We start from the raw sequence: 17774 nt of genomic DNA, 5'->3' as shown, positions 1-17774 counted from the left end.
CAGTCTTATTGTATCCAATGGAAAATGGCTCTCGTGATTATCGAATATTAATAATGTAGGATTATCCGCAGAGCTATTAGTACGCCGAATAAAATGTCTCAATGACATCAATGAATAGTGTTGCGGTCAGCCCAACCTTCGACTAATCTTAAGGTACCAAAAGAAGCTTCAGCAAGCATATTGTATTTAAAATGCATACTTGGAAAGACCATAGCTGGTGGAATTGTATTTCCAGATGCATTGCCAATGCAGCACGTTGTAACTAACGTCCCTTTCTCGGCACTAGTAACACGACAAACTTGTTTACTCGCTCGTTCTGCAACCACACGTGAATCTCCTGGAACTGTTTTTGTAGCAGTTTCATCTAGAATAAAAATTCTATTGCCATCTGCGAGTGCTGAATTTTCGTTAAGGATCTTATGTAGATTGTCAAAAAAGATTAACACGTTATGTTCATTGAATGAAGTAGCACGCTATAAACTGCAACCTTCTAATGTGAAAGGCAAATTTCGGTGTCTGCATAAACCCAGCCATCCACTCAATACCGGCAATTTCCAGTTGTTTCTATTTATCAGGATATTTTATATCATTTCTATCCGCCATTTGGTATGCTAGTTTCCTTACTTCAACCATGGATTAACCAGAAAACATTTTCGAACAAGTCAAAACATATTCTACCAAGCTGTCCTCTTGTTCTTTTGAAAAAAAATATTAACGGTATAGTTTGGAGTCATTCTATTTATTTGTCCTATATTTCCTTTATGTTTTTTACGTATCTCGCCAAAGTAGCATGTGACAGCCGCATTTCTTTTGCTACCGAAAAAATAGATCTTTCGTTGAGCACTAGCGTGCACACTAGCGTCGAGCACTAGCCTCCCTCATAGTTTCACCAGAAAACGAACCCTGGTTGATTTTCTTTTGGGAAATCTGGGCGTTTTGGTCTGCAAGAAAAAGGAACTGCATTAAATATAACAGTTCAAGACGTTATACAGGGTGCTACAAATTCGAGGTACGAGCATTGGTATCTAGGAAACAGTAAGAGATACGAAGATGGTTAAATTGGGGCAAAGTTGCGATGTTCACCAAGATGCCACCAAAAAAGTTTTAAAAATTTCAAGGATTGCTGAGTTTCTTGGAAAAAAACGGATTTTTTTGAAAATCAATTTTATTTTTTCCTGGCGTTACTTTTTAGAAAATTAAAAAATTAATTGCCCATTCTTATGGCTACTTTATTAGGGCTATCTGATAGTATTTTTATATTTTCAAATCAGCTGATAATTTGTGAGATACAAAGGCCAACTTAATTTTTTTAAATACGGACCTGCATTTTTTATTTGAAGTTTTGAAGAACTCGATCTCCTGAGTACAATGATATGCCACACTTGATACTTTTTTTGTTTTAGGTACCTTCACAATAACAAAACTATTTAATTATTATTTAAAATAATTTCAAGTCCCACTCTGGTTTTTTAAATTATTTAATCTGACTATATTCATCGCAACAATATGGATTAGCATTAATTAATATTGAATCGAGCCAATTGAAAGATTCAAACAAATCATGCCCAGGTCAGCAATTTAATAATATAATTTATAATAATAAATATAACTTTTTTTATTGTGATTTTGAAATCTCAGTGTACGATCTAATAATATGCATAATATTAATTGTAGTTATTATAAATAAATCACCTTCTACAAACTAGTTTTTCTAAAACTAGTAATGCTCTGCATGTTCGAAAGGGTTACCACCGTCCCTAATGCACAAATTAATTTTTCGTTCAATCTTATTTATAGCTCTTTGAACATATATTCTTCTTATACTTCCGAATGCATTCTGTACTCTTTATTGTAATATTGAAATGTATTCTCACTTTTAAAAATGTCGTCAAGTAATGCCCAATAATTTTATATTATTTTTTATTATTTAATTGCATTTGATTATCCGTATTCAATGTTTTACTCCACGTCATTGTTAAGTTTGAAAGCTTACCAATATTGTAACGATGAATAGATTAAATATTTAAAAAACAGAGCCGGACTTAACATTAGTTTAATTAAAATGTGTTCAACTGTCCAAAACAAAAAAAATGTTAAGTGTGGCATATCATTTTACTCAGGAGACCGAGTTCTTTCAAAATCTGAAATAAAAAATGCAGGTCCGTATTTAAAAAAATTAAGTTGTCCTCTGTATCTCACAAATTATCAGCTAATTTGAAAATCTAAAAATATTATCAGATAGCCCTAATAAAGTAGCCATGAGAATGTGCAATTAGTTTTTTGATTTTCTAAAAAGTAACGCCAGGAAAAAATAAAATTTATTTTCAAAAAAATCCGTTTTTTCCAAAAAACTCAGCAATCCTTAAAATTTTTAAAACTTTCTTTCAATTTAACAATCTTCGTATCTCTTACGGTTTCCGAGATACAAATGCTCGTACCTCGAATTTGTAGCACCCTGTATATAACCGAACGAGAGTTAATAATTTTGTGGAGCAGATATTAGCAAAATATTCAGTAAAAATCGCATATTGAAAAAAATTGACAATTTTTATTCTTTACATGTATTTTTTGTGCGTACGTAAATATAAGTTATTTTTAAGAACTCCAATGTCACCAGTTTTCTTTTTATAGATGAGCTTTTCAAATTAAACATAAAACTCTAAATCGTTTCTATATCTATGCAGTTTGGGGAACAATGAGGTACATCTCATTGTTACCTAAAAAGAATTGTCTTATTGTTACCCGTAAGTACGATGTGGCTTTATTTGCGTAAAGGTTAGGTGTATATTAAAAGAATCCTGATCTAAATAAGAAAACTTACCTTCAACAATTCTTACGTATTGTCAAAAAGTTATGGTCTATATTATATTAACACACAAAAAGAAAAATTGAATTTTCACACACGACTAATTTTTAGTTCTGACGGAGCTGCGAACCTCTTACCGTGAAACAACTCTTCCAACTGGCCAAGAAGGTTAAGGCAATAAAATAAGAAAGTACGCACGCTTTGCCGCTTTCTACAGAGATGGCGCCATGGAACAAGCAAAAAGTGTTTGAGCTATTCAATTTGTCCCATTGTTCTCCATGTCTCATTGTTACCCGTCTCCCCTAGACATTTATGTTTATTATTGGGTCCGAAATACGTACCTCTAATATTGGCATTTTCCTCATGAATCACAGTGTATTTGCTTGCCTCTTAGCAGTAATATCAATTTTAACTACTTCACAACAAAGCTTACTAAACAACGAATGAGAATCGTAGACTTTTATGTTATGAAAAGATAAAGAATAAAGTATAAACTGTAAAAATTAAGTCAAACTTAATGAACAGATTTAAAAAATGAACCCCAGTGACATACTACTTGAAGAAATCATAGAACACCTACACCAGAGTTAGTTCATATTCACATCGATTAAAGTTCAGTCTACTCTGGCCGATATACGTATACGTAAGCCACCCTGAGTTGTATTGCAACATTTTTTTTTCTAAATTAAGTTAATTAGTGGCTTACTTGATTTACTTCAACTTTGGGAGAGTTTGCAAGGATTCCAATAGGGCTAAAGGTTGATATTCACTAATACCTTCCGTTCCCATTCCATATCCGTTCCGTATTTTTTTATTGTATTGACGTTATACTTAAAGTTGATTTACCTTCCGTTTTTATTCCATATTCGTTCCGTATTTTTATTGTATTGAAGCTATACGTAAGCTTCCGTTCCGTATCAGTTCCATACTTTTTATTCTACAATTTATATCAATACGAAAGTTTTATTTTAAAAATTTGTATCTTTTGAAAAAGGCAATAAATATACTTAAGAGGTTAAAGAATAAATAAATATCAGCAAAATGTTAACAGAACTGACCTCTTGACAACGGTGTTTCCCATACGCTTCAGTTTGTCCGCCAAAAAAATGTATGGAAGGAAAGGATATGGAACGGAAGGAAAACGGAACGGATAGTGTGCGTTGTCCTATTCATTTACATGATATAATAGTTTATGTAAACGGAAGGGAGCTGATACAGAAGGTATAGTGAGAATCAACTTCAATATGATACGAACAGGCTTAAATCGGGGCAAGGTTGCGCTTTACGATGTTCACCAAGATGCCATCAAAAAAGTTTTAAAAATTTCAAGGATTGCTGAGTTTTTTGAAAGCGTCCTAAATTGATAATATTATAGCTAGGTAAAGTTGGACAAATCTTGGACAACTTTGCCCAGCCCCATTTTTTTATTTTATTTTTTTGCTTTTTCGTTTGTTGTTTTTATTAACGTCTATATAACTGGATGCGTCATAGGTGTATTTATCTTACTATAAAATTACCCTACCTATTACCGTCAAATTTAATTTTTATTCCAGAAAAAGTGTAAAAATGTGGGCAAAGTTGTCCACTTTTACGGTGCTCAAAGTCTATTAGTTCGAAACCACGCTAAACGTGGTTTCGAACATCTAGAGCATTAGAAACTAGGTTTTGGTAGTTGATTCATTTATAATAACTATGATTAATATATGCATATTATTAGTTATTAGTTAAATGAGAAACTCGAGACAAGTTGTTTTTAAAAAATGTTTTATTTAATAAAAACCGAAGTTAACAGCTCTAAGATCTACATTGGACTCAAACGAATTGTACAGTTTAAGTCGTATTTATAAGATTACATTGATTACAAAGCAAGTACATTTTTATGTGTACTAAACCTAATGTACAAAGCAAGTACATATTTTATGTGCACTAAACCTAATGTACAGGATGTAACTTCTCCACCCTAAGATGGACATAAGATGCCAAAGTTTTTATGGCCTTATATAGTAATTTCATTATTTAAATGAATATTTTGATTTTTCTTATTTTTAATAAAATAATTACTTATTTTTGGCCATAAATACCTTTTACAGATATATAAAAATATAATAATAAGGATTATATATAGTAAAATTGTCCAAATACTTATAGTATTAAAATGTATTGGTTTAAGAAATAAATCATTATTTTCTTTTTGAATATTGATTTGTTTTTGCAAATCATCGATTTTATTTAAATGAATATTATTTAAACTGAACAATTTTACATTGTCATAAATAGGTAAAACATAAACCGTTTCGTTACATTTTATGACAATATTAGGTAAATTCATTAGTTAAAATGACGTCATAAAATTTGTATATAATTTTAAAACAATATATTTATTTTTTAATTCATTAAATTCATTTATTACAATATTTAGTTCACTTGAATGTTTATTATTAGTAAAAGTTCATTATATAATAATTTATATAAAAATCAATATTATATTATGACAATATTAATATTATATAACAATAATTATACAATTTATTATTAAAACATATTTATTTTTATCAATATATTGAATGTCAAAATCAATATTAAGAAATGTTAATTTATAATAAAATTACAAAAAAAATGAGAAACAATATTATTATACATATATATTTTTTACAGTTATAAAAGTAACAAAGATAGTCATTAATTAATTAAAGTAGATGTCGTTATTTGATATTTATTATCTTTTAAAGCAGATAAATAAAACAATACATTCAGTTAATATGGAATGTGAATTACGAGGGGTAACTCAATAGTAAAATACATGTTGGTTTTTCATATAGTTCTTAATTTCTAAACAAATTTTAATATTTAACATATTTTCTTTTGTATGTTTAAAGGGTAGTTTTTTCTTTATATAAATGTTTGTTTTTTAATTGCATTCAGACAATAAATGATCATGTAATAAGTCATCATTGGTTTGATTATTTAAAAATTTGATGTTTATGTATTTATTAAATATCGATTAAGTAAAATGCATATATATATTTTTTATTAATCTTTAAATCATTTTTTTCAGCATTAAATTAATCAAGGTTTTCAAGATTTATGTTCGAATGTTAGTGTGTTGTGTGTAACATTGTAGTAATAACCCTATTCCGAGGAATCTGTAATAAGGGGCTTTTTTAATTCCTTAATATGTATAACCTCAGTTTTTGAAGGTTTATTTGCATTGGCAATTTTTATTTTATTATGTTCAAGTAATTCCTTAATTATGTAAGGACCACTAAATTTAGATTTTGATTTACTTCTTTCAGATAGTTTTTTGTAAACTTTCTGATTAACTTTATTTAATATTAGTTTTTGAGATAACTTTTTCTTTTTGTTCGTCAGTTTTTTGTACAACTTGATTATACATATCATTAATTTTTGTTTTATGTGTATTCATGTATTCAGAGTAAAATGTATTCGAGATTAAATCTAAAGGATCTCTCGAATTTGTGTCCAAAAACAAGTTAAAAGGGTATAAACTTTGTAACTGTGTGTGTAGTACTGTTATATGCAATAATAGCAAAAGTCATTAGTTCATTTAAACTTTTATCTTTATCTTTTAATTTTAAAATTCTTAAATGTTCAATTAAAGTTGAATGAAATCTTTCAATTGGTGAATTAGATTCATGATGTCCACTAGTTCCAAAATGAACATTAATTTTATGAGCTTTTAAAAATTCTTTTACTAAATCATTATTAAATTCAGAACCATTATCAGTAACAATATTTTCTGGACAACCAAAAAATGAAAAATAGTTAATCAATTTATCACAAACTGATTTTGCATTTTTATCATAAATATAAGCTTGACCAAATTTAGAAAATTTGTCAAATATAGTTAAAAAGTTTTGTTTTTCAAGTATAAAAGTGTCTAGGTGTATAACTTGAAATGGCTTACAGGGTGTGTCAGTCTTGACTAAAGGAATGTAAGATTTTAATCGACTATATTTTTGTGTTTGACAAGTAATGCAATCATTTATATATTCTTCAGCAGAATTCTTTAATTTAGGCCAATAATAATTGTAAATCGATCATAAGTTTTATTAATACCTCTATGATTAGTTTTACTTTCATGTTGGTGTTTAATTAATAAATTTTGTTCTTCTTTTTCAATAATATTATTGACAAGTTTCGTACATTGTATTAATTTTGGTTTATTAAAATGAGCTAAATAAACTTTAGAAAAAGTATTGACAAGTTCTTTATCAACAAAATAAATATAAGAAGTTTTATCACCTATTAAATATTCTTTAAGAAATTGTTTTATTATTTGTTCATTGTTAGGCACAGTGACGTAATTAACATTATTTTTAAAGATCATTTCGAACTTTACTTTTATTGTGTGGTGAGGTGACTTTGACACAATGTATTGAATAGACTTATTGTTTATAATTTCATCAATAATAGTCATTGTTGTATTGTCATTATCATTTGCATTAGAGTGTGCAGTTGCATCAGAATCTGGAGGTTTAATTTGTATGTCAGAGATAACATTTATTTTTGAACTAGAGCTTTGTTCGTCTAGCGATAAATTGTCAGCTAAATTTTTCATATAATCTACGACGTTGAAATCTGAGTCGCCAGGATTATTTATCATTGATTCATTTTCATACATATTAAGTTGTATTCTAGACAGTGCGTCAGCATTTGAGTTTTTTGTTCCTTTTTTATAAATTATCTGATAATCAAATTCTTCTAAACGTAATCGCCATCGAATTAATTTTGAATTAGGTTCTTTTAAATTGAAAAGCCATGTTAATGGTCTATGATCTGTATAAATATAAAATTTTCTTCCAAAAAGATAAGGACGAAAATATTTACATGCCCAAACAATAGCTAAAAGTTCTTTTTCTATTGTTGAATATTTAGTTTCAGATTCATTTAAAGTTCTTGAAGCAAAAGCTATCGGTTTATCGTTTGAAACAGTTCCTTGAGAAAGAATTGCGCCTAAATCATAATTGCTTGCGTCAGTAGTTAAAATAAAAGGTTTATTAAAATCAGGATATTGTAAAATTGGAGAATTTATTAATAAAGATTTACAGTGTTCAAAAGAATCAACAAATTCTTTAGAATGAATTATTTTAGCATTTTTCTTTAAACATTTAGTTAAAGGTTTTGTAATTTTTGCAAAATCTTTAATAAATCTACGATAATAGCCTACTAAACCAAGAAATGATTTAATTTCTTTTTGGCTTCTAGGTATTGGAAAATTTTTTACAGCATTTATTTTATTAGGGTTAGGTTTAATACCTTCTTGAGAAACTATGTGTCCTAAATATTGAACTTCTTTTCTTAAGAATTCAGATTTATCTAATTGTATTTTAAAACGATAAGTTCTTAATCTTGAAAATATTTTTCTTAACTTTTCGATATGCTCTTGTAAACTAGTACTGAAAATAATTATATCATCTAAGTAAACAAAACAAATTTCATTTTGTAAACCTCTTAAAATATTATTCATTACTCTTTGAAATGTTGCTGGAGCATTTTTTAAACCAAAGGGCATTCTTAAAAATTCAAAATGTCCTGTATCTGTGCTAAAGGCAGTTTTAGAAATATCATTAGAATTTATTTCAATTTGGTGAAAACCATTAGCAAGATCTAATGTTGTAAAATAGTTAGCTTTGCCTAATTTATCTAGAATTTCAGTTATATTTGGTAAAGGAAATTTATCGTCGATAGTTTGTTCATTTAATTTTCGATAATCAATGACCATACGCCATTTTTGTTTATTTGATGCGTCTAGTTTTTTAGGTACTATCCAAATTGGTGAAGACCAAGGTGAATTTGAAGGTCTTATAATATTTTGAGAAAGTAATTTATTAATTTGACTTTTTACTTCATTTTTATGTACTTCTGGATATCTATAACTTTTAGTATAAAGAGGTGTTTCATTTTTTAATTTTATGTCATGTTTAATGGCATTAGTAAAAGATAAAGGTATATCTTCATGATGAAAAATATCTCGAAATTCTAAACATAATTTTCTGATAGCTTGTTTTTCTTCAGAATTACAATGATCAAGTCTTAAATTTTTTAAATTAGATTTTAATAAATTATCTTGATTTTTATTTACTTGTTCAATATTATTGTCAGAATTAATAAAATTTAATTCATTTATATTTACTGGTTCAATGTCAAAAGGTTCAATAAATGATACATTTACAGAATTTGAAGAATTATTTAAAATAGTAGTAAATGCAAAGTTATTTTCGATTTTTACAAGACATTCAGGTATTTCAATTTCATTTGCTTTTTGATATTTTAAAATTCCATATCCATTATTTAATTTTACAGGTATTTTAATTTTTTGTATACTTCTAGGAGAAATTACATGAGTACAATTCTGTATATTATTATTTATAATAGGTTTATTCATTTTAGTCTGATATTCAATTGGAATTTGCGTGTTAGGCGTTTTTAAAGAGAGAGAATTAAAATCTAAGTTAGCATTTAATTGCATTAGAGAGTCTAGTCCTATGAGACCGTCAAATTTATTTGAAAAATTAAATAAATAAAATTTATGTATACCAGGTGAATTAAAACTTGGAAATATAGGTAAAATAGCAACTTCATTATGAAAAGAAACAGCATGTGCAGTTTGAACTTGAAAAATTTCTTCTTTAATAAAATCTTGAAAATAATTATAAGCAATTTCTGGATTTATGAAACTTTTTGTACTACCTGTGTCAATTAAAAATTTTGCATTCAACTCAGGTAAAATAATAAAAGGTAATTCAATAGAATAATTATTTAGATATGCTATATCGATGGTTGTGTAGTCGAAATCATCTGAAAATTTTGATCTTCAGGAGATTCTAAAACTTCTTCTTGATTAAAATTTTCTAAGTCATATTGATTATATTGTTCATCATAAAATTGATCATTAAAATTAGTCATAGTTGGATAATTATAAGAACATTCATTTGTGTTATTATATTCAAAGTCATTATTAGTGTTTTCAAAATCATTATTTGTATTTTGAGTGTTATTTTGTCTGTTAGCTTGTTCTGTATCTGAACGTGTTATAATATTTTGGTGTAAAACAGTGTTTCCTGAACTCGTGTCCATTGGTTCAACTCTATTTAGTCTACTATTAGACGAACTTGGTTTATTTTGTCCAAAATTGTTTGAATTTGGTCTTTGTCCAAAATTAGGTCTTCCAAATTGTTGATTATTATTTGGTAAATTTCTTTGAAATTGATTAGATGTACTTGGTTGATTATTAAATTGATTTTGCCTTGGCATATATGTTCGTGTATCCGGTAATCTATCCATCATGCCATAATTAGAATAGTTTTGGTGATTATTATTATTAAATCGACTATACATTGGTTGATAATTAGGTTTAAAAATAGGAATATTCGATTTAAAATTATGTTGTGGTTTTGTTTGAGGTGTTGGGTGTCTTAATGATTGTTGTGTATGTGTATTATTATACGAGTGATTTTTGAAATATAGGAAATTTTCTTCTTCTCGAACGAAAGACATGGCTTTTTCTAGACAATCTGGATTTTTTAATCTTACAATTAGTTGAAGATTATAAGGCAATCCATTTATAAAAGTTTTTAAAGCAAATTCTTCATAATGTCGAATTTTCATTAATTTTTCAGTTGCAAGTTCATTTGTTGCATTTAATTTTGAAAATAGTAAACTGCGTGAATCTTGGATACGCATTCCAAAATTTATAGGAGATTCATTTTTGAATGGTTTTAAATTAATTAAATCTTGTATTAAACAATCAATTGATCTTTGATCAGCAAAACAATTTATTAATGTATTTTTAATATCAGTCCATGTTTTTAGTTCTGAGCGGGAGACAATAAGATCAGCTGCTCTACCAGTTAGTTTTCCTAAGACAGTGTCTGTGAGACATATGTTAATTTGTGCATTGGGATTTGCAATATCTTGAAAAGCTTTTATTAAATTTTCACATGAATTTAAATATCTTTGTAATAATTTTGGATTCCCGTCCAATTTAGGAATATTATCTGACTGAAAACGTAATAAATTGTAATTTGTTTCTGGCATTATTATCTGATTTGCAATATTATCAATAGAAAGATCGGTTAAATTATTGATAATATCGTTTATTATTTCGTCAATCTTGCTTTCTTTCGAAATACACTTAGAAGAGAGAAAAAACGATATGTATCCTTAAATATTAATTTATAGTGACAAAATTTAAAAGAGATTATCTTAAAACTAAATTTACTGTCACAAACTCTCTGACTTGATTAGTTCCGAAAGGCGTATTTTTTAATTTTTTATCAAGAAGCTTCGCGAAAATCACGAAAAGTCACGAAATTTCGTATAGCACCAAACCTTACAAAATCTTCAAAAATTCTAAACTTCTAAACTAAATCTTCTACTTACAGTGTGATGCTTGTAGACATTCCTGCTGTGGGTTTCTTTTTTCTTTGTTTGTTGTTTCTTCTTAACCTACGGTTTCTTCTTAACTATGTCTGGCTTGGCGATGTTTGTCCTCACCAGACGTACTGTTGGACGGCGATGTTTGTCCTTCCAGACAGCCAGACAGAAGATCCCCAATATTCCCTTGAAGACCTACTGTTTTGTGGAGCCAACGAAGTCTTCGGTGTTTTCTTCTTTCTTGCCTCTCGTGACCAAGTAACGTTGGAATCCTGAAGATACCTTAAATCGGTGCTATTTTTTCTTTCAGGAAGAAGGCGTATTCCGAGTAACACTTGGAAGCGAACGCGCGAATATTCACCTTAAATCGGTACTATTTAACACTCCGCGTTCCGGAATATCCTACCGACTGCGCCAGTTAAATGAGAAACTCGAGACAAGTTGTTTTTAAAAAATGTTTTATTTAATAAAAACCGAAGTTAACAGCTCTAAGATCTACATTGGACTCAAACGAATTGTACAGTTTAAGTCGTATTTATAAGATTACATTGATTACAAAGCAAGTACATTTTTATGTGTACTAAACCTAATGTACAGGATGTAACTTGTGGTGCCCGGTGGCGTAGAGGTACAGCTCCCGTCTACCAATTCAAAGGTTGTGTGTTCGAATCCCACACCCGGCATTTTATCAGCCGACTATTTTTAATAAAATAAAAATAGTTTGGATACCTAAGTCGACTCAGCCTTAAATGAGTACTTGGATTCACAATCCTGAGCTAATAATAGGCGGTTGAAGTGTTATGCTAGCCACATTACCTTCCTTGTATACCGAACGGCTCTAGTATGACAAGCTGTATCTTGCTACTCCCAAGGCGTTAAACGCTATATACGGGAGCTATTATTATTATTATATCATATTATTAAATCGTATACTGAGATTTCAAATCCATAATAAAAAAAAGTTAAAAATATTTTTTTTTAAATTGCTGACCTGCAGGATATTATTTATCCATGGTATTCCATGGATCCATGGATATTATTTATTTGAATCTTTTAATTGTTTCGATTTTCCTTATTTAATGTTAATTAGCGCCGATCAATATTGTTGCGATGAATATAATCAGATTAAATAATTTAAAAGACCAGAGACGGACTTGAAATTATTTTAAATAATAATTAAATAGTTTTGTTATTGTTAAGGTACCCAAAACAAAAAAAGTATCAGGTGTGGTATATCATATTGCACTCTTACTGAAATAAAAAATGCAGGTCCGTTTTTTATTGTTAATTTGGGTTAACAATAAAAAACAAACAAACAATCACGGCAGGTCTCGATCAATTTCAGGAAACTTGGGAACTAATTTTTATAACACAGACTTATATTTTTATCGTACTATTTTCAGAAATATTGTGCGAAATGTTTCACGAAATATTTAGTAAATCATTTCGGAGATAGTGTAGCAACTGTTTATAATTATTAATGGGTATTCGAAATATTTATGCTTGCAATAATAAAATTTTAAAATATTACTTTTTTAGGCAATCCGTTCTTTTCCGCTCCAGCCCCACCAAACACAACTGGTGGAACATCAAATGGCGTGCCAGATTTTTTCTCATCGCAATCTACTTTGCCGCAACAAACTAATCAAGGCATGTGGGGAAATTCCATTCCATCAACGAATGCCTTCTACGCTCCTACATCTCAACCTACTCAAATAACACAACAAAACTTTGGTAACCTTACGGGACTCTTCGATGCTAATGGACCCTCTGTATTTGATCCACTTGTTTCAACAGATCAACAGATCCCTCTTCCAGTACCAGCACAAGCTTCCCTGCCTCCACAACGCCCCCCGCAACCGTCAAAATTGCTGACTGGCGATTTAGAAACAAGTTTAAATTCTTTAGTAGAAAACCTAGCAATTGACTCTGGAGGTAGTAAATGGAATTCACCCAAGAATCAACAAAGATCGACTGGCTGGCAGCCCCAACCCTTGCCAGCAACTACAGCAGCATCATATCGGCCAATGGTCGATCCACAGATTATGCCTTCAACGCAATCGCATCTCATTTCACAACAAGCGATACCTCCTCCAGCTGGAATAGATCCTGCAATAGTAAATTCAGCTACGGCCCCTCCAGATCATCAAATGATGGATAGCCAAAAAATAGGATGGAGTATGGAGCCATCTCAGCCAACTACGTTCGATCCATTTGGGGCGTTGTAAACATATGTATGTAAAATATGTATATCCATAGAATAATTTTAGCATTGAAATATCATCACTTTCCAATAAAGCTTTATTGTTTTGGTATTTAAAAAATACGATATTGAATTTTAAATTAAATTATTAAAAAAAGTATTGTTAAATTTTCGATATTTATTAGGGATGTATTCAGTAGGGGATTACACTTGTCGACTAATCACGCAATGTATTCACAGTTCTTTTTCTTGAGCACATTTCGTTAATTTATTTTCATATAAAATTTAATTACATTTTAACATTACCAGTGTTGTTTTAAGGCAAATTTGAACTGGAAATTTTAGACTAAACTGTCTACTAGAATAAGTTTATTTTTAAATCATTTGTATTTTGACATTCTTCCATAAGACACCGAAATAAAGAAAACATTCCTAATAGACTAATAATAGTTTAAGTCTCCGTTTGCGGCGGAGAATTTTTAAAGGCTTAATTTTCCAAATAAGAAGTACTGTACATAGTTTTTAAAATGATGACTAAGCAATTTTTTTATGGATTTTCGTACTCCTGTTTTATAACATTCTATCCATGTAAATCGCACAACTAATGCCAACTGTATTATCAAGAAAATATATGTTTTTTTTATTAGAAGCATGAAAAAGTTAACTACTTTCTTGTGGTTAAAGTGCAATAATATATACATTTTAATTGAAAATATATTTTGATTAAAAAAAATATCTATGAGTACAGTTAGGTTTCACTTGCTGTTGCTGCAAACTGCGATCAAAATATATTATACATATGTTATATTTCGTATTTATTTGTAAGCCAGCAATAAAAGTAAAAATTCATGAAGAAATCGACAATAATTAGTAAACATTTTTAAAAAATATAAGATTATTGAGGACTTATTATGGTCACTAAACATTAAGATACTTCGTAGTACTTATATGATAAAATTATCTTACCTGGTTTTAATTTTATATATTACATGTGATACATGGTTAGTTACAATATGCAAACTAGATATTGTAATTATAATTAATTACAATACTTAGTTGTAAACAACAAAAACTGATTAATCGACAAGTTTAATGGTAATTTTCTAGATCTCGTATAGAATGGCCATGTAAACTGAAATAGTATTTTCACATGAATTAGTGATCGGAGTAATATAATGTAAAATGAAAAATATGAGTTAATGTTTTTTTTATTAATTCATATGTTATAATTCATTAATTAGTCAAGAAATCAACAGGAATATGTAAATTTACAGTACAATCGCGAAAACATACATAAAAACATTAATACACCATGCACCAGTCTCTTTTAATTTTTGTTTGTTTCATGATAACAATAAAATCGAAGTCAGTTTAATACCGTATGATCGAAAAAAAAACGGCGTATTTAGTGCTGTATTATTATTGAAACGGGCTAATCAAAAATATCTAAAGTTATTCTTTTGAATGTGGGTTTTAATGCTCTTCAATAAACCTAAATAGAATTATTCTCTAAAATAATTAGGGAAACCAATAATTGCTCGACGATGCAACACCCGGAATGTAGGATACTTACACTTTTGAAAACATATGTCAACGTATTTGAAAGATTCATAGGTCAGTGACCAGAAACAGAGCCAGAAAGGTTTAAATATTTTACTCATGTTATCGGTATTGTACTGGATATTTTCTGTCAATCATTGTCTATTTTTTGTTATATAAACTATAAGGTATTCCAATAAGAGGTTTCGGATGTTAATAACGAATAAAATAAAAGTTTCATAACATACCTAAAAGTAATTTATGGCAGTGCGTAGCAGGACAGTGTACAATTATACGTGGAACACAATATCTGCCAAATGACCCAACATACACAACTTCCCTGGTAGCACACACGTTGAGCATGCATCGGGATTTCGTGGCAAACAACTCAACAATTGAAAGAAGAAATTAGGCGAATAATTCGTAACATACATAACGCCAGAAATGTGTTTAACAGTAATGGAAAAATTCAACAAAAGGATTAGAAGTCGTGGTGACTTGGTGGTGATTTGGTATTTATTGTATTCCACGTATAATTGTACTCTTTCCAGCTAAGCACTGCTATAAATAACTCTTGGGTATGTTATGAAATTTTTATTTTATTCGTTATCAACATCCAAAACCTCTTATTAGAATACCCTTTATTTCTTTTTAGAAAAAAAAGTAGCTAATCAAAGTAATGTTACATATTAAGTAGATCCTGAGAATTATGCAAGATATGTATAAAAAACGTAAGAAAATATATTTCCCACAAGCTTATAATTCATAATACGCCAATCAAATTAGAGCGATCTCTTGGAAAAGAACGTTGGAAAGCTAATTGTTGATTTGATTGGTTCATTTGACGTGAAATAGAAGTTTCCTAGGTTTGCACGGTTAACAGTTGAAGATAACTCTTTAATCACTTTGCTAAAAAAGGGAGATATCTCGCAAAACAAAGTGGAAAATGACTGTGGCGTTAGTGTTAATATGTTCTGTACGTTTATTTTTTAGCGTTACTATATTGTGCATAACAATCTTCAAAGGTTTCGGAATGTCTTCATCTAAATCATTCAAAAAATGAGCCAGCTTGGGATAAGAGTGCAGTGTGCATATCATGCGTTGTATGTCAACTTTAACCACGTTCTCGTTGGCGATCGTCTATTATTATATATTCTTGATACCACTTTTCATTTGACATTTTATAATCAATGTTTTTACGATGTGTTTACGATGTTATTTCGATTCGATCAATATTTTTACGATTACATCTTAATCGATATAACGATTAATTTTGTTTTTGGTCATTTGGTCTATTAAATTATCGTTTTTTCAAGCGAACTTTTACGGTCTTTGAAGAATAATCCTCCAAAAGATTAACTGCCTCCTCCTGTGGGGTTAACTGCCACGGATCTTCATCAACACGGTTATCACTTTATCTTCTGAACGAGGCTAGATGGATTCAAAACGATGTTTTTACCACAAGTCGGGTGGCTTCTCGCCTCTTCCGTCATTAGATCAATTACGAGACAAATAAGACAAAGCACATCTTTGTCATCTCTCAGTTCAGCTAGAATTATTAAAAAATCCTTAAAGGCCAGATTTTTAACAGAATGGAAACTATCTCATACACATACTAATTTCATACAGAGGTAGAAGGAATGAAAAGGTACAAAGATATTTAAACTCAACATATATTAACATAAACCCACAATTTGATGCTTTGTAACTTTTGTTGTATTTTTTCTAACTAGAATGACGTTTTTTTTTGTAAAGGACAATTCAATATCACTTTAATGAATTTTCAGCAAAATGGATAAATATCACCACCAATTTTCAACTTTCGAGTTTAGCCATAGTACTGAACAGAATTTAATGAATCTCATCGACATAGAATATATACATTCGACAGAACTAATACAAATTAATTTTCCTTTAATTTATTTAATTTATGTTATACTGAAATATTCGCTAGAATGCAACGTTTAGGCGAAAATCTGAAGAGTCCAAGAATTTTACCATCTTTTGAGCCTCCCAAAGTCGAACTCTCCTGAGTCGAACGTCGGTCTGGCAACCGTGCAAACCTAGAAACCTTCTATTTCACGCCAATAAACCAATCAAATCAATAAAGATTTTTACAACACTTTGTTTCAAGTGACCTCTTTAATAAATCTAATTTGACTGGCATATAACTAATATTAAAATTATTGTAAAAAAACATAGGTCAACGATATTGGAAAATATGCATATTTGTTTAAGTAATTTATTTTTGGCTGTAGAAAATAAATATTAGAATTAAAGTAGTATCAATGTTCTAGTCGTTTTATTGTTAATTTAATTTTTAGCAAATATAGTCCATAACTTTCGTTGAAATTTGACGAAAGAATAAAAAATAGAGAACCGGAAGTTTTGACGCAGTTAGTTTCTTATACATACCTAGAATCTGTCCATTTTCTGAAAGTAGGGGCTTATAATCAAAATTAAATGTAATTATTAAAAAAGATTGTCAAACCACTATGAATTGTTTATTAGTAAATAATTTTAATAACAAAATCAAAACCCATTTAAACGCACGAACTCAAGAATGTTTAAAAATAATAATTATGTAAGATCACTATTTAATTTTTAAAAGACGATAATTTTAATACACTATTTCAAAATAATCAATCAACTTCTAAACTACCACTCGTAGAATCATATCATTACCCAAACTCCTTTTTACACAACCAATATAACAATTATACTTTTGAAAATCAAAATAAAGAACTATTTAAGTTCATACCTTATACCGTATGATCGAGAAACAACGACGTCCAGTTGAGTGCGAAATGACGATCGATGATATTCCTT

The 17774-nt window shown here is 29.2% G+C and overlaps 1 protein-coding gene across 3 annotated transcripts in view; it reads left to right on the top strand.

Annotated features, from left to right (window-relative positions):
* LOC115882098 (phosphatidylinositol-binding clathrin assembly protein LAP-like) overlaps positions 1-17218 on the top strand; it is a 46033-nt gene extending 28815 nt beyond the window's left edge. For 2 of the 3 annotated variants that reach the window (XM_030899948.1, XM_030899956.1), the window contains one exon: positions 12743-17218. In XM_030899948.1, the coding sequence (XP_030755808.1) occupies positions 12743-13431 (689 nt within the window). In that variant the 3' untranslated portion in view covers positions 13432-17218. The remainder of the gene's footprint in view (positions 1-12742) is intronic. The other variant, XM_030899951.1, reaches the window with a different exon arrangement.
* The last annotated feature ends 556 nt before the right edge of the window (positions 17219-17774 follow it).

Source organism: Sitophilus oryzae, unplaced genomic scaffold (assembly GCF_002938485.1).
Source record: "Sitophilus oryzae breed Bouriz unplaced genomic scaffold, Soryzae_2.0 scaffold_1111_pilon_pilon, whole genome shotgun sequence".
NCBI lineage: Eukaryota > Metazoa > Arthropoda > Insecta > Coleoptera > Curculionidae > Sitophilus > Sitophilus oryzae.
The sequence above is the reverse complement of the archived record's forward strand: the minus strand, read 5'-3'. Positions and strand labels throughout refer to the sequence as shown.